At 35.4% G+C, this 16,620-nt stretch overlaps 1 protein-coding gene across 4 annotated transcripts in view; it reads right to left on the bottom strand.

Moving 5' to 3' along the window:
• PAX3 (paired box 3) overlaps positions 1-16,620 on the bottom strand; it is a 93,935-nt gene that overhangs the window by 24,887 nt on the left and 52,428 nt on the right. For 2 of the 4 annotated variants that reach the window (XM_070944937.1, XM_070944936.1), the window contains one exon: positions 2,203-2,402. In XM_070944937.1, the coding sequence (XP_070801038.1) occupies positions 2,203-2,402 (200 nt within the window). Of the gene's footprint in view, positions 1-2,202; positions 2,409-16,620 lie in introns of all 4 variants that reach the window. The other 2 variants (XM_070944934.1, XM_070944935.1) reach the window with 1 other exon arrangement.

Here is a 16,620-nt window from a genome sequence, read left to right as displayed (position 1 = left end):
AGCGATTCACTGTTTTTTAATAAAATATTTATCTGATCATGCTGGCTGTAGAATTCTGGGAGTTGAAGTCCACACCTCTTAAAGTTGCTGAGGTTGGAAACACTATCCTAAACTATAAATAAGACATTGCTTGATTGTGTTCACACGTCTTCATTATGTGAAATATATTTAAGACAGAAAGCTTGGATTTCTGGTGTGTGGCTAGAATACCCAAGAAGCACCAACTGATTGAAGATAACATAGTTTTGATATGAGAAAATTTGCATAGAGAAATTCAGAACGCTTTCTGGCACAGTGATGAGTTGTAACAAGAATTAAATGATCATCACTAAATGTTAATCCTGGAAATGTTATGCCAAAATCAAAAAACATTTTGCACCATAAACTGTCAAAATATTTCTCTGTAAATTTCAGTGCAGCTCTCTCGGATTCATGTGATCACCCTTTGCGATCTTTCTAGGGAGTTTCCAACAAACAATATCAAAGAAGGAACCCAGATGTGCTTAATAGCTATGTGATTCGTTTAATGGCTGCAGCAAAAGGGGTCATAAAATTGTGCACAACGTATCTACCATGCCTTAGCAACAGAAATTCTGATCCAAACTGTAATCAAAAGTTCAGAACTACTGTATGGGTCACCTGGTATTTTGTATTTGATATTTGACAGCCAATCGTTAAAGTTTTAAAAGGAGTAATATTTGCAGAGAATATTTGTCACACTGGCCATCTCAAAGAGCTATTCCAATAATCTTGCTGCAGCAATTTACACTGCTATAGTTTTTGGATGGGCAAAAGATTGGTTGAAGTGCCTCTTATCCTTTATTCCAAAAAAACCTTGCTCAACAGCATTTGGCTCCATTTATTTATTCAGCAATTCTCTTTATCCAGGATTTTTATTGGTTTTTTTTAACAATTCCAAGTATCATAACAATCAGATTAATACATCTATCATTATAACTTTAGGTACATACTTTCTTACCTGCCTCTTTCCTAGCTTATTCCCTTGGTTTATACATTTGTCACCATTTAATGTAAACCTTTCTGTAAAACTGGATATATTTCAAATTATAGACATTCAGCAAATGCAGCCCTTTTTTGAACCATTGTTTACTAGTAGATAACTTTGTTCTGACTACAACTTAAGAATTTCCTTAAGTATGAATTGAAGCATTTGTGTGACTACAGAAGCACCAAGATTCAAGCACAAATATGTTCTTTGAACACACAGAGAGTTATTGGAGGTATGGTGGTTGGGAAGATAGAATCAAGAGTTCCCTGGAGTTTTCTATTTCAATGGTGCAAGGTACAGACAAGTGGCACTTAAATTCCCAGGTCTTCTTTTAATTCCCAAAAGTTCACCCCCTCTGATACTTTAACCATTGATTGATTATGGTTGTTTCCCCCTTTCTTTGTGCTGTTTTAAGGGAAAAGTCCATATGTTCTACACAGTAGAAAATTTGCCAGACTGGAGATCACAGGAGTGAGTGTGAGACACAACGTGTCTCAAGGGAACCAAAAAAACCATAAGGAATGTAAAATGTCACAGGGTTAAAGCCACATTAAGACAGCTGTTATGTTAATGAGACCTCTGCTTTTCTTGTAGCTGTGAATCACTGCATTAGAGAAATATGAATGTTGATGGTCCTCTTTAAAGCAGACATCCCAGAATTGAATATACAACTATTTAAAGTAAGGAGTCCAAATTTGCAGAGTTTTTTTAGTAGTTAATTTTTAGCCATAGTCAATTTAATTTTCAGTTTCAATATCTGAAACATGCCAATATATTTAATGATCTGTTTTTATGTATTTATCTTTCATACCTTCTGTTTTAAATTATAAAAAGTAAAGTCCGTCCAATGTGTTTCAAAATATAAATCACACTGATTTTCTTACCCTGATCAGTTACCTAAATAAATTATGCATCCAATGTGGGGTCCTTGAAAGAGCTTCTTTTAGCGCTACCAAATGTTCTGATAACTCCTCAAAATAATTTAATTTAATTTAATTTAATTAATCATATTTCTATGCAGCCCAACTCCCAAGGGACTCTAAACCATGGTCTTGTGGCAATAAACCATGGTCTTGCAACATAACGTATCTCATCATTCTTCACCAAGAAAAAAAATCCTTATAAAAGACACATTTGTTCCTCCACACAACTAATATAAGAAAGCTGTTTGGAACTCTTAAGATAATATTCACCTGAACCCGAGCCTCCGTGAGTTTAGCTCTTTGTGCAAGTTCCTCTCTGGTGTAAATGTCAGGATAATGAGTCCTCTCAAAAGCTCTCTCCAGCTCTTCTAATTGTTCTGCTGTGAAAGTGGTTCTGCTTCGCCGTTGCTTTCTCTTCAGTGGCAAATCTGGCTCAGAATCAATGTCAGAACCTTCATCTGACTGTTGTGCTGAAGCTAGAAAGCAAGCAAACAAGCAATGGAGCAATTAATATTGGATTGGGAGAGCAGGAGAAAAATGATGGGGACTAGCACTAAGCAAATTGTGTTTTATTCAAATAACAGTAGTCCAGTTTTAAACAATAAGCAGTCTTGGAGTATTAGAGGATGCTACAACGTATTTCCTTCAAATGACTGAATAATTCTTTATACAAACTTCAGAAAATATAGTCATTTTTCTTCCTACGCTTAGTGGACTAGGGTTGCCTTTGCAGGCATCTAATGCCACTTAGTTCCTCCATGCACTGTTCATGGTTTCACCATAACTTACTAAAATTGGCTAGTTTGACACAATGCATTAAAGCATGAATTATAACCTGCAAATCATAACGTTTAGTTCTAAGCAAAATACATTAGAGTTTATCATGTTGAATAAACTTGGCCAATGTCTTCAAGTCTTTGCTTCTATAGAATTACTCATTTCTGTCTTAGTGCATTCTAAAAACTGAAAGCTCAAAACAGGAATGAAAAATTAAAATTAATTCATCCCAAACAAACTTCTATAGTTAGTATATTTGCATAAAATGCATGCCTTAAAACAATATAAAAAACAAGAACATAATAAATGATTTTCAGATTAATTAATTTACAACTTCTATTTTGTGGCAACTAATAACTACCATAAAAAGGTGAATCTACTCAGTAACCCTTCCAACACTGATGCCCTCATAACTCCCTCTATTGCTAGAATATAAATTTTAGATACATTTTAATCTTAGTTGTAATTTCTTTCCATTCTAGAATCTTTGTTGTTGTTGTGTTTATTGCCCTATCATCTAGGTCAGTGTTTCTCAACTTTGGCAACTTCAAGATAAATTGAATTCAGCTAGCAAATTCTGGAGCTGAAGTCCACACTACTTAAAGTTGCCAAAGTTTTATGTAAGGGAGCCATTCCTGCATGACTTTGCTTGCAGTACTGTTCTAAAGATATTCTTGCTGGCACTTTGGACTTTAACTTTAGCAAATGCATTTCTGGGTCCAGATGATTCCCTGATTAACTTGATGCAGAAGCTAATAACACACTTAAAAACATTAGACATGATTGTGAAGCGAAGAGGAAATTACAAGATAACCTGTACATGTGTTTGACTATTACTAGCATAAGAATAGAGAAATACATTGTTTTTCTTATCTGTAGCTGATGAAAATGTGCTGACAGTATTTGCTTGGAATCAAAAAGTATATCTGTGATATCCAGTACAGTGGTGGAATTCAAATTTTTTTACTACTGGTTCTGTAGGCATGGCTTGGTGGTCGTGGTGTGGCTTGGTGGGCATGGCAGGAGAAGGATACTGCAAAATTTCCATTCCCACCCCACTCCAGGGGAAGGATGCTGCAAAATCTCCATTCCCTGCCCACTCTGGGGCCAGCCAGAGGTGGTATTTGCCGGTTCTCTGAACTACTCAAAATTTCCGCTACCAGTTCTCCAGAACTTGTCAGAACGTGCTGAAAAGCACCCCTAATCCTGTAGCACATTTGAGGTGCTGTCACTTGACAAGAACATTTTAAAATTTAAATAGAGGGATTCAGCATAGGCTTTTTTAATTGGAAGTCAATATAATTCATAGAAATAAATGTGAGCTGGGAAATCGAGATTGTGACTGTTCTGGTTACTCATCTGTTTGCTGGTGACTTTGATTCCATGCATAACTAAGTCTGCCTTCCTGGTGATTAGGGAATAATGGTGCCTGTTGAAGAATAGATGGACATGCAATAGGAGATATGACACATGCAAACTAGATGAAGAGAAGCACAATCTCTGGTCATAGTTACAGTTGTTCTGTCAGATGGAAAGTTTCTGATTAACCTATTGATCTGCATTTTTCATGTTGGTCCTGGATGCAAGTTCATCATACTATTAGTAAACCTTTGTTGCCAAAGGTTAATTATCGATAGATAGTCCAATCTGGTTTGTATCAGGAGCGAAGAAGTAGGAAGTTTCTTGTCTCTCACCATGTTCACTGGTATTTAGGCTGTAGATGGGATAATGATAATATTACAACTCCTTTTTGCTTTATACATGATTGCATAGTAATCTAATATGTATGTATTTTATGTTTGGCTCATGAATCAACTTGGATATGTTGTTACCCTGCTACAGGGGTGTCAAACTTGCATCATCACATGATGTATCATGACTTTTTTTCCCTTCGCTAAACTGGGCATGGGCATGGCCGGTGCATGATGCATCCGGTCCAGGGATCCTGAGTTTGACAGCCCTGCCCTACTATATGCCAAATGAAAGGTTTATATGCACTATTTATCCTTTTCACCAAGCATTTTCTCTGCCAGAATTAGCAAAGGTGGCCCAGGGGTTATTGCTGAATATATCTGTCTTAAGGATCAATATCCATATCCTGACCAACATTCTGGAGCAACCCACAGTGATAATCACTATGACAAACACATAAGGTCCCAATTCTGCTTGTCTTTAGGAAAACCATTAAGACAGGTTTTTTTTCCCTCAAGCATTTAAGTTCAGGTTCCCATTTTGGTTGTTTTTATTATTGCATTTGGTTGCCATTTTATATGTTATATTACTTGAGGGACTGCTTGTCCTGGTAGAAGAGATTGTGTAGGAGAGGCATGTGCCCAGTCCCATCTGCTAGAGAATGCCAGCTGGTGGAACCCAGGAAAAGTGTATTTTCTGTTGGAACATCATCTCCCAAGAGATCAGATTGGTCTTAACCCTTTCCTGACTTTTTGTTAGGCCTTAAAGATTTGGTTCTGCCATCTGCTTGGGGTAGAACCTGTTACTATTTTGATAGTTGCTGGTCTTTTGTATACACTGCCTACAGACTGTGTCATTATATAGATGTTTTTATTTTATGTTTGTGTGTGTCTTGTTGTTTTTTATTGTTTTGTATTTGTTGTTGTATTGTTCACTTTTGGTGGGGGTGGCTGCTTAGTTGCTGTGAGCCATATGTTTCACAGCAACTAAGTAAGCAGCCTCCCAAAATACCAACAATACAACAACAAATACAAAACAATACAAAACAACATAGAGAGAGTTATATAAATTGCAATAATAAATAAATATTTGGGGCTTTTAAAATTATTATTAGATTTTTGTCTTGCCTTAGTTTATTCTTTGTTCTTGTGGTTTTTTGTTGACCACCAAATTATTGAAGTTGGATGACCTTACAAATTTAGTAAATGTAAATAAATAATAAATATAATTAGCTGAAAACAGGATTCAACAATATCCAATTCTCTAGCATATGTTCCCAAATAAGTTGAAAGACAGCTGGAATGCAAATACAGAACAAATTCAATCAAGTACATTGAAATCCTTTTAAAAACATACTCCACAGTGTAATATAGGAAAAGAACCTCTGTTTTTCTAGTATTACATCCCCTTATCACCTGTAAGTAAGATTATCTGAGCAAAAGAACTTTTAGCAATCTCTTTGCTTTCTTTAAATGGGAACAATTTTGGAATTATCAGAGTATTACTTTGTTTTTTTAAAAACTGAAGTGAACCATTGCATGTATTTATTTCAGTTTGATAATTAGCTACAACCAACAAGAATTAAAACCAATTGAACATGGAGATAAGAATTGCAAAGCAGGCATTCTATCACCCTAGCTAAGCCTTATCACTTCACACTGGCCGGAACTGAAGGCCACAGGCATGTGTGCTAGACCACTTTCAACATGATAGGATTTCAGTGTCTCTAAAGATCTGGTTTCCCATGCATATCCCTGCATGAAACACTGAGTTACGGGATTTTCCAATAGCTACCATTGATGGACTTTATCTTAGCATCAGTCAAACATCTGTGTATGAGTTTGAATGATATGCTTCAATTAAGCTTAATGAATCTTAAAAGTTATCATATAAGGGTAATTTTGAATACATTCCATCTAGACAAATTCTTTTTCCCCCCTCCATCCTCTCCGCTGATCTTAGGATCCAAACTATCTCACTGTTCTCAGCTCCCCAAAGCTTACTTGCTTTATCTATTCAGCCAATTTGGAGTCCATCTAAGGACTGCGCAGCTCACAATTTAAAAAAATAAGACAAATATCACAAAAGAAAAAATATTCATGATCAGCCTGAAAATAGACATATCAACAAAAAGTTATCCAAAAGAGGCTCAACCATCGCCCTGACCGAAGGCCTTGGAGAACAGAAAAGTCTTCACATTCAGGTCCTTAACATCATCAAGGTAAGAGCCATCTGGATAGAAAGCTGGATTGCTGCTTCTTTATTTAGAAATAAGAGCAGAAACCCATAAGCTACAAAAGAACAGCTATGAAGTTTATTTTTTTTCTTAAAAGAACTAAAACTAAATTGAGTGCTTCTTTGTTCTTTATCCCATTGTGACCTGTTTGATGGTTCCAGAAAATATTTCATCAAAGTTAATAGTATTAAACACTAATTTGCACTATTTCATAGGAATTAGATTTCATATAATGTGCATCTTGTCTGTCTATCTTGTATACCTCAGCAGTTCAAAAATACTCCTGGCAGTTAACAAATATCAACCCCTAAGGAACACCATAAAGAAATATATCTAGAGAAACTCTATACAACTAATGTACATAATCATTCATTCTCTTAATTGTTTCTATTCTCAGGGAACTATTTTATTTAAATAATTGTAGCAGCAAAGCATGACAATCATTCGAAAAGCATGTATCAACTTCCAATATAATATATTGTATGGATTTATCTAATCACTGGCTTCCTTGCTCTCCATTTGAAATCAATGAAAAAATCAATTTTTTTTTCATGTACAGCTAAGCAGAGCAAGTATATATGTAATGCTATTCCTGGGCTAACATCAGGATGCACAAAATCTTACAAAGATTTTTATTCAAAATTGAAGCTCTTGAGCCATGTTGCAAAACTGCATGTGTAACTTTTATCTGGAAATATAGCAAATTCTAAGTACTATCTGTACAAGGTATCTTCCAACTTTACTAATTTGGCTAGCAAACTGTTATTTATATTATTTAGGAAGATGAATATCATAGATATAGTCTCTTCTGTGGAATACATTCTGGATTTCTAAATGATGCCATGTACTAATATGGAAAGTATATATTTCTAGATTCCAAAAATTTAGACATTTGGGGGGGGGAGAAATGTCAAAAAGCATTATTGTAAGCCATATAGTTGACTTACTTGTGCGCTTTGCAAACAACCTTACTTTTTTTCACTTACCAAAAACCAAATGCATCTTTTTCCATACAGTAACTTGAAGGCTCTGAGCAGATCTGTTGTCTTTTTCTGACCTACAGTGTCCTTTTTTGTAGTGAAATCTCCATGAGTGACCTCTAGCATGTTTACTCGGGTACAAGGGAGGAGAGACTGCAGGCAAGGCTGATACCTCTTCACAGGCTCAGAGTAAATGACAAATGACACTTTCCCTTTGTGAACTTCAAGATTTTTGTTGACTTATTTGGCAGCTTTTGTTGAGTCCTTAGAAATGGCCTGTGGCTGAGGCCTATTCTACCAATTTCCACGCTCCATCTGTGGTATCCATCAACAGGGCCTTTTACCCGCATTCAGGGCTCTGACACCTGCCTAGCAGGATGCAGGAGACACAAAGAAAACTGAAGTGGATGAGAAAATGGGTGGGGGGAAGGAGGAGGTAAGGGAAGGTTGAACTGGATGCTCTGTAGGGGTTAATCCATGTCTCTTCAGTCTAGAGGCTGCAGCACCTGGAACTTCTTTTATCCCCTGGAGGGAAATCAGTGAAGTTTTAAAATGTTAAATATATGACCTTAGTATTTAAGAAAAACTCCTTCCAGAAAAAGAAAAAGGACTGCAATGGGCACAGACTCACTTTGGGAGCTTTCTAATAAATCAGAAGGAGACAGTAAGCAAAGTGGCTATATATGGGGGGAAGGGCTTGTTTATTTGTTTTTTAAAAAAAATATTCTTGTTTGTCTTAACCAAAAGGTTTCACCAGCTGCTAGCTAAGTAAAGAAGAGGGAAAAAAGAAACTACAGGCATATTTTATTGCTACTGCAGGGATGAGAAAACAGATTAGTGCCTGGACATTTTTATGGTCAAAGCATTTAAGGAAACATTCCCACTGGAATCTTTAACATAATTAAGATTCAGGAGCAGATACTCATCATTCTGTTTCTCGGTACAGACATTTGCCACTTTGACTTTTTCCTCACTATCCTTTCTTTCTCTTATTCTCTGCTTCTAACCCTCACCGTCACCTCCCACCAGTATTACTGTTTCATTCCTCTCTTCTCTTCCTTTCAAAGTTCAGATTCACAGCAAGAGATCATTAAAAAGAAAATAAACCCCTGCCAAGTCTGGTCTAATCAAAATTGTACAGATAAATTCTGACACTTAGCAACTCCCCAAGTGCTCACAATCCTAGGAGGAATGTACAGATTACTTATGAATATGGGAGGCAGCAGGAGAGAAGTTCAGAAGGTCTAATGTCAGTGGGTAGCCACCTGTGCATTGTGTCAAGCAATCCAAGTACATGATTGCACATTTGATTAAGACTAGGATCTAGCTAAGCAAGGCACTCACTGGCCAAGTATATACTCTGCAATATTTTGATGTAAAACAGTGTTTTTAAATTTGGCAATTTTACTTGCCTCACTTCCCAGAATTTTCCAGCCAACATTCCCCCTCCCCCCCCCCATTTATTGTACTTTTTTCAAGACTTGATTTTATGTTTTTATTATTTTATATAGCTTTTTGGAAGAACATTATGATAAATACAAATAGACAAAGGGACAGCCGAAGTTTACTGGCAGGTAATGTCCACATTTCACAGAATTGCAAATGCTAGTAGGTGACATTATAGCAAAGAATTGAAAACTTTTTCACATGGTGCAAGAATTTCTGGTTTTTTAAGCCAAATTTGTGGTTTTAGGATTACTTGAAGAAGTACTCTTTTAGTTTCTGAATTAAAGCAAACCTATTGATAACCCATAGGGATTATAGTTGAAATTAATTAAAAAGCTATATTTAAAACATTTTATACCATGGGAAATTAATTGTAAAAAATTAAACATATATAAAGCATTTGTTATACGATCATCTTAGCATAGTGGTTAAAGGCAATAGGCTAGAAATCAGAAGTTTTAATCCATATTTAGACACAAACCAGATAGGTGACCTTGGCCAGTCAGAAATGTTATAGGGTCTCCTGCTTGAACAGGGGGCTGGACTAGAAACCTCCGAGGTACCCTTCCAGTTCTATTCTGATTCTCACTCTCAGCCCTCAGAAGAAATCAGTAGTAAAATTCTTCTGAAATCTTTTTTTAAAAAAAAAAAAACCTTCAGGAGTTAGTCCAGACAATTGCCAGGAGTCAACACTAATAAGATGTAACCACAATATGTATCTATATATTTGCGATAATTACTGGTATATACAAAATACAACTTGCCCACTATATGCATAAGCTCACTGCATGTTCTTATCAGCATTTGTCTTAATCTTGGGGAATTAAACAATCACTCAAGTAAACTATAGATTCAGGACTATATGATTCAGTTAAGATGAATTATCCTGATTTCAGTAATAAGAATAAGACTGAAGAGATAAACTAATATGAAATAGTCTTTGCCCTAGTCAGGAAACCATCCTGGCCAAGAAATAAATCTCTGATTTGTTTTTTCATGTGATTTATAAATCCTACATCTCAATGATTGTCTGTGGTTTACAAAATTAAAATACAATAACATCATCCAAAACATTCATAATACAATAAAAATAACAATTGACAACCCTCTAATTCACATCCAGGAGCCTACTATAGGTGGGACTAGTTTCAATTCCAGGGGCATGCTATTATAAATGAACTAATGAAAAATATGCTTAAATAAGCTTTTCGACCTTTCTGCCCAAAAAGGGTACTGTAAGAGTTCATCCTCAGATCAATATCTCAGATCAGTTGATTCTAGATACAGAAGACTGCTCAGAAATGAGTGGAACCTCTGCAAAGCAGTGCTTCCAATACCTAATCCTCACATATTCAATAACGATGAAAGAGGCAAAGAGATCCAACAGAATTAGGATTGCCTCCATATAGGTCCTGATAAAGATCATAAACCAAGACAATCAATACTACTTTATTTCATGCCCAGGCCTAATTGAAAATTATTAAATCCAAATAATCTGCTTTTTCTAGGAAACATTGCAGCTGCATCCACTGTGCCCACTCAATGACTCTTAAGGCTAAGGGTTGTGATTGTTATCAAAATTAGTAGGCTCCAAGGAAGACCTCATAACAAAAATACACAGACTCCTTCTGCTAGTACCCTCTCTTGAAGTAAGGCACTGATAAATTCTTGGATCCAAACCCCATTCATAAACTTTCTGGAACCACCATGCATTTAGAACCTAGATCACTGTAAGTGATAGGTATTGATTTAACCTCATAAAAGACCAGAAGGAGAACAAATTCCAATATCAACCCAACGCCTAAATCAAAGAGCTGATATGGATATTTGGACACCAGAAACATTGCAAAGATCTAATGTCACATGCAGGCATTTGTCCACCAATACTTTCACAGCATAATCCTTGACATTTATAAGCTCTGGCAGCTCAGTGGTTAGAATGCAGTACTGCAAGCTAATTCTTCCCACAGTCTTGAATTCGATCCCAATGGACTCAAGATTGACTCAGTTTTCTATCCTTCCAAGGTTAGTAAAATGAGGACCCAATTGTTGGGGCAATATGATATTGTAAACTGTTCAGAGAATGGTGTAAAGCACTATGGACCAGTATGTACAAATTTAAGTGCTATTGCTATAAGATACCTTAAGATCAATGCCACAGATGCTGAAAGACCCCCAAACCCAGGAAAGCTGATTGTCAACATCCCACCTTTATCTAACCAAGTTTCTGTAATATGTACCAAGTATTCCCACAATTTAGTTAGTGTTATATCAATAAAACAGGATTGCCTGGAAGTTGCCTTTCTTACCATTTATCCATGAAGCTGGTGTTGCTAACAGTGTCTAACTTTCAAACAAAGGTTCTTCCAAATGTATTTGGAAATGCTGTAATCTAAAGCTGGAATTCTTTTCATGCAAAGGATCTAATTTACCACAAAGTTTTGATGCTTTCTGAGATAGTATATAACTCTATCTAGTATCACTCAGGAAGCTGGTATTAGATGAGAAGGAGAAGGAATCATTATGCCAAACTTCAAAATAAATGTAAAAGTAAATGAAATAAAACAAAATCAAACATTAAATCTGTTTTACTTGTTAAAGGTCTTTACTTATTTATTTATAATGGGGCCCCATTTGGCATGATTGTTAAAGTCACCATGATAGAAACCAACAACCATGAGTTCTAGTGCTGCCTTAGGCAGGGTGCCAATTGGATGACTTTGGGCCAGTCTCTTTTTCTTAGCCATAGGAAAAAGACAATGGCAAATCATCTCCACCACCACCCCAAAAAAAAAAAACACTCCACAATGATCCAAGATAATTTCTCTGGACAGGGTAGTATAATGCCAATTGGAGGCAAAAATGTGCTACATTAAACAGAGCTTACAAAAATCTTCTAGCATTCAAGTAAGAAAATGTCATAGACTCTACTATTAGTTGAATATAGTTTGCAGTCAGTACTGTAGTTTCCCCTTGGTCTTCTCACCACAAGATGGTTCAAATAGCAGAAATTTCCTATTTTATAGTGTGAAATACTGTACATTGCTTAATACTGCTGAATAAGTTTCCAAAGGCCAACAAGCATGGCCAAATGTTCTCCCTACCCATGTCTGATCTCTTTAATGAGTTATATCTGTACCTATTGCTCTGTTTTAGGCTATGGCTTAAAAGCATAACAGGTGAAAGCAGAATTGTTTCTATTCTTTTTAAGCTCTTAAGTGCCCATTTAGTTAAAAATGGATAACAACCAAAGAAGAGGAGAACAATGTTTTAAAGTAGTATCTCAAATCTCAAGCACTGCCTCCACTGCTTTTAATCACAATATCTAAATCAAAAGAACAAGAACTGCGTTAAATTTTGTCAAGGCCAATGGAAATAAATGTGATAATAAAGGCTTTAGCTTAAAAATGCATGAACTATAATGAAACATATAATTAAGCACAATTTGTTTGATTCCACTCTTAGAAATACCATCTTCTCTATTGCAAGCATAACTTTCTGTATTTTTATCAATCTCGTATTCTCTCTGTGAAAATCCTGAAGTGCAACTGAATACACATCCACACTGAAGTAAGCCCCTCTGGATTCAGTGTCATTTACTCCCAGAAAAGTAAACATACAATTGTAGCAAAAATGTCCACTGTTTACCATTTATAAAAGATCAAACTTACAACTTCCAAGTGTTTACATACATCTATTTGCTAAAGTACCATAGGGAGAAAGTAAGAGAGTTACTATTGATTTTATGTAATGTCTTAGTCAGGAAGCCATTGTTCATTTATCAGAACCTCATACAAAAAGGATAATAATTAAGAACTCTAAGCTTTGAGTCTCACAAGCTAACAAATGGTATAAAAGAGTTGATTTAGTTGTAACTCTAACATAATATTTCTTGAGAAGTGGCCTTCGACCAATCAGTGTACCATATAAGAAAGGGACAGAAACAAAACTGTAGTTGAAGCGAAAGAAAAAGACTGAGAGTGATTTTTATTTACAATTGCCTAGAGACTGGCTATTATTGTCCATATGTGCTACCATCACTCCCCTTATCATGGGCTGGCCGGCATGACTATTGGGAGCTGTTAATGAACTGGGTAATTGAGCTGCTGACATGTGTTCCCAAAACAAAACAATAAGAAGAAGAGACAAATGAACATTTTATTTGGCAATCAGAGCAGGCTGTGCTTTTCAGAGGTCTGCAGCTAAGTAAGTGGCTGAATACATCAGGCAGTACATTGAAAGCAAGCAGATGTGCATACAATAATAGTTAACTGACAGCTTACGGCCCATCTGTGCGTTAACATTTTGTTAAAGAAATTACTTGACTTGCTAAAGAGGCCAATCATACAGCTGCCCCAAGCACAGCAGTGCAAGAGATAAATCATTAGCTAAACCATTTCATGCTCAAAATGACTGCTCATGTTAAGAGTGATGCTGAGACATTTTGTCAGCAATGTAGCTACAATGTGCAGCTACAATGTAGTATTTGAAAAAGGAAGTTTTACAGCTTCAGCAAAAACAAAGCCTGCATGATGCAAACTGTTTAACTAGGCAGGAAATGGGACTATTTAGTGTTGCTTCACAGCAACTGAAATATCAAAATAATATACCAAGGCTAAAAATTGCAAAGCACATTCTCTATTCCTAATTATTGTTGATCCATTTCATTTAAGAATTATAAATAATCCAAAAGAGTTTCAGTTTTAAATAAACTAGGCATGCTTGGCAATGTTAACTGGTAAATTAAAAGAAGGAGCAACTATAAACATAAAAATCAAATTTGCATCCTCTCAGCTATTCTCATAAGATCACCATATTCACAATAGAAAACCTGTATTATAAAATGCAGAAAGATTTTGAACAGATTCTAAGAGCTGGTGGCTGTTCAAATCCAGACACTTTCATTTTTACAATGCAGCATTAATGTATGTTTTAACATTTTATTTATCTTCAGGAATACCAATTACACATTTTAGAAATAAAGCTAATAAACTACTGCATTTTAAACTTTCTACAACTTTCCACAAAAATACTTTATACGTTTTCATTCATATATAACTTGAACTTTGCAAGGTCTGATATTCTGAATTTCAAATACAGAGAATCATATAAGGAAACTTAAACTCTTTCTTTTGCCAGGAACATTAAATCTCTCTGCTTTTCCTCTGGTTTTCAAGGTTCCTGCTTTGAACCTTGAAAAGATAAAACCAGTGTATTCTCTGATTGCTACTTGCCAGGAGCAGTCAGAAAATACACTGGTTTTACCTTTTCAAGGTTCATTAGCCACAGAGGAAAAATGCACCCCTGTTGTAAATGATAACATTTATTTATTGTTAATGTCTTATTATGCAAATCACTTTTTTGAGGATTTGTTCTTGAAAGAGCACATAGATATAATTATATAAATATCAAATACATTTGGTATTGTCTTGAATGATCAGGATGCCCGCAAAGCAGAGTATGGCATGGAGTGATAGAGAAGGGGAAATATGTACTGTCTGCTGGCTGTTTTGTTTTGCTTCCATGTGCTCCTTCTCAAGCACATCTTTAAATGTACAAGAAATTTGTGGCTTTGCATACTAGCTTCTCACTGGTTCTTGTTTCTATGCAGGCGAAAACAAATGAATTGCTTGCCATAACTATAGTTACAGAAATTAAGAGATTATGTGAACCCCTTAAAATAGTTCTTTGGATATTTTACATTGAATATTTTTTTTGTTTTGCTTTAGATGCATGTGTTATAGCATTTTGTTATAGCATTTAATTGTTAAATAGATTATTTGCTGTTACAAAAGCAAAGTGTTTTATGTGTTGGAAACTTTAGTGAATCGGAACAACATCTGAAATGCACCAAATAAATGACATCAATCGCTTCCTATATTAGAAAGATGGAAAACTCCTAATGATCTTAAAAATAAACATGCATTTTAATTAAATATTGGCTTCTTGGTCTTCTCTAAGCTTCCTTTTCTTCCCTCAGATATTCCATTGCCATACTAGACAACATCAACAGTTATCCTATCCTATATAACTATGGTTACATCCAGGAAATCAAGTACAAAAGAAAATTTAAGCAATGAACTTCATTATTTAAGGAACTATAATTTCATCCAATACAAAATGTGCTTCTCAATCTGAAATAAGAGTATCAGACTTTTGTTCATGTACCTGTTCATGGGGGCAGGAGGAAAGGGAGGTGATCCCCAAATGCTTTCTCCCAAACCAAAATTCAGCATGTGTAATTCCAAAGCATGCCTATGGTTTCTCAGATGTCCAGAAAATTCCTTACAAAGGAAATTTAGCTTACTTTGCTTTACGTTATTCTAACTTCCTATTGATTTTTTTTAATTTTTTTAATTTTTTAATTTTTATTTTTATTTTTTTTGGTTAAAGAAGATTAGAAGTCCCCTGGCTGTTGCTTACCAATGCAGTTCAGCCAGATATTTTTTATAATACTAGCATTTATTTGCAAAAAAAAAAAAAGTTGCAGTTTGCCATTCATTGTAGCTATATGTCTAGCTACAAATAATTATACTAAATGTGTGTCTCATTTTCCATCAAAGAAGTTTTTAATTGTATTGATAAGAAGATATCAAACATCACTTAATGTGTATCAGAGCAGTGACTGCTTTTTTTCTCCAACACAAATTCTAAGTTCTATTTTGTTTTCTTTGAATGTAAACTGCTTCTTTGCCTGCATTTATTTGCATTTTGTAAACAGATACCAAGAGGTGTTCCTTCCCTTTGTTCTAAAATCCTAACCATTATAACCAGCTAGAAAAATTAAAAGCAGGCCACTCCTAATGATGAAAAAACAAACATATACCATGACAGAAGAGCAGACAGTCCAACTTTCATAGAGAGGATAAAGATACTCCTGTAAATTTGGAAAACTCTGAACCTCATGCCAAATATTATTGTTATATGAAGTAATTACACTAATTGCATTACATTGTGAGACTTTTTCTTGTGTATTTTGTATATGATATGCATTAACCTGGAAGCAAGCACACAAGATTAACCAAGGGCATGTGGAACAACCATAAGAACATTCAATGGAATAAATATTAATGTGTTCTGTGTATACTCACAACTAAAGAAGCACTAAACCTATAATATTCAGAGAAATAGGAACAGTTTCCTTTTCTATTTAAAACTAAAATCTCACAAATTCACTAAATTTTCAGTAAGTCATACTGAATTTTGGTGGATTCTTTTTTTCAGACAGCAAAGGAGTCTTTTTTTTTTTTTGACAAATCTAGAAAACAAAGTGGTTTATATAACCATGCTTTCATTTTAATATTCCCTCTAATTCAGGGATCCCCAACCCTTGGTTTGTGGACTGGCACTGGGCCGTGGCATGCCAGAAACTGGGCTGTGCAAACAAGTAAAGCCCCATCTGCAGAATGTGAAATTAGGCCCCTTCTGGTCCATGGAAAAACCTTTCTCCACAGAACTGGTTTCCAGTGTCCAAAAAGTTGGAGGCGCTGCTCTAGTGCAGGAGTAGGCAAATGTGGCTCTTTTACAACCTGTGGACTTCAACTCCCAGAATTCCTG

Source organism: Pituophis catenifer, unplaced genomic scaffold (assembly GCF_029215685.1).
Source record: "Pituophis catenifer annectens isolate HBS135680 unplaced genomic scaffold, rPitCat1.0.hap2 SCAF_6, whole genome shotgun sequence".
Lineage (NCBI taxonomy): Eukaryota > Metazoa > Chordata > Lepidosauria > Squamata > Colubridae > Pituophis > Pituophis catenifer.
This window is presented reverse-complemented; position numbering and strand designations above follow the sequence as displayed.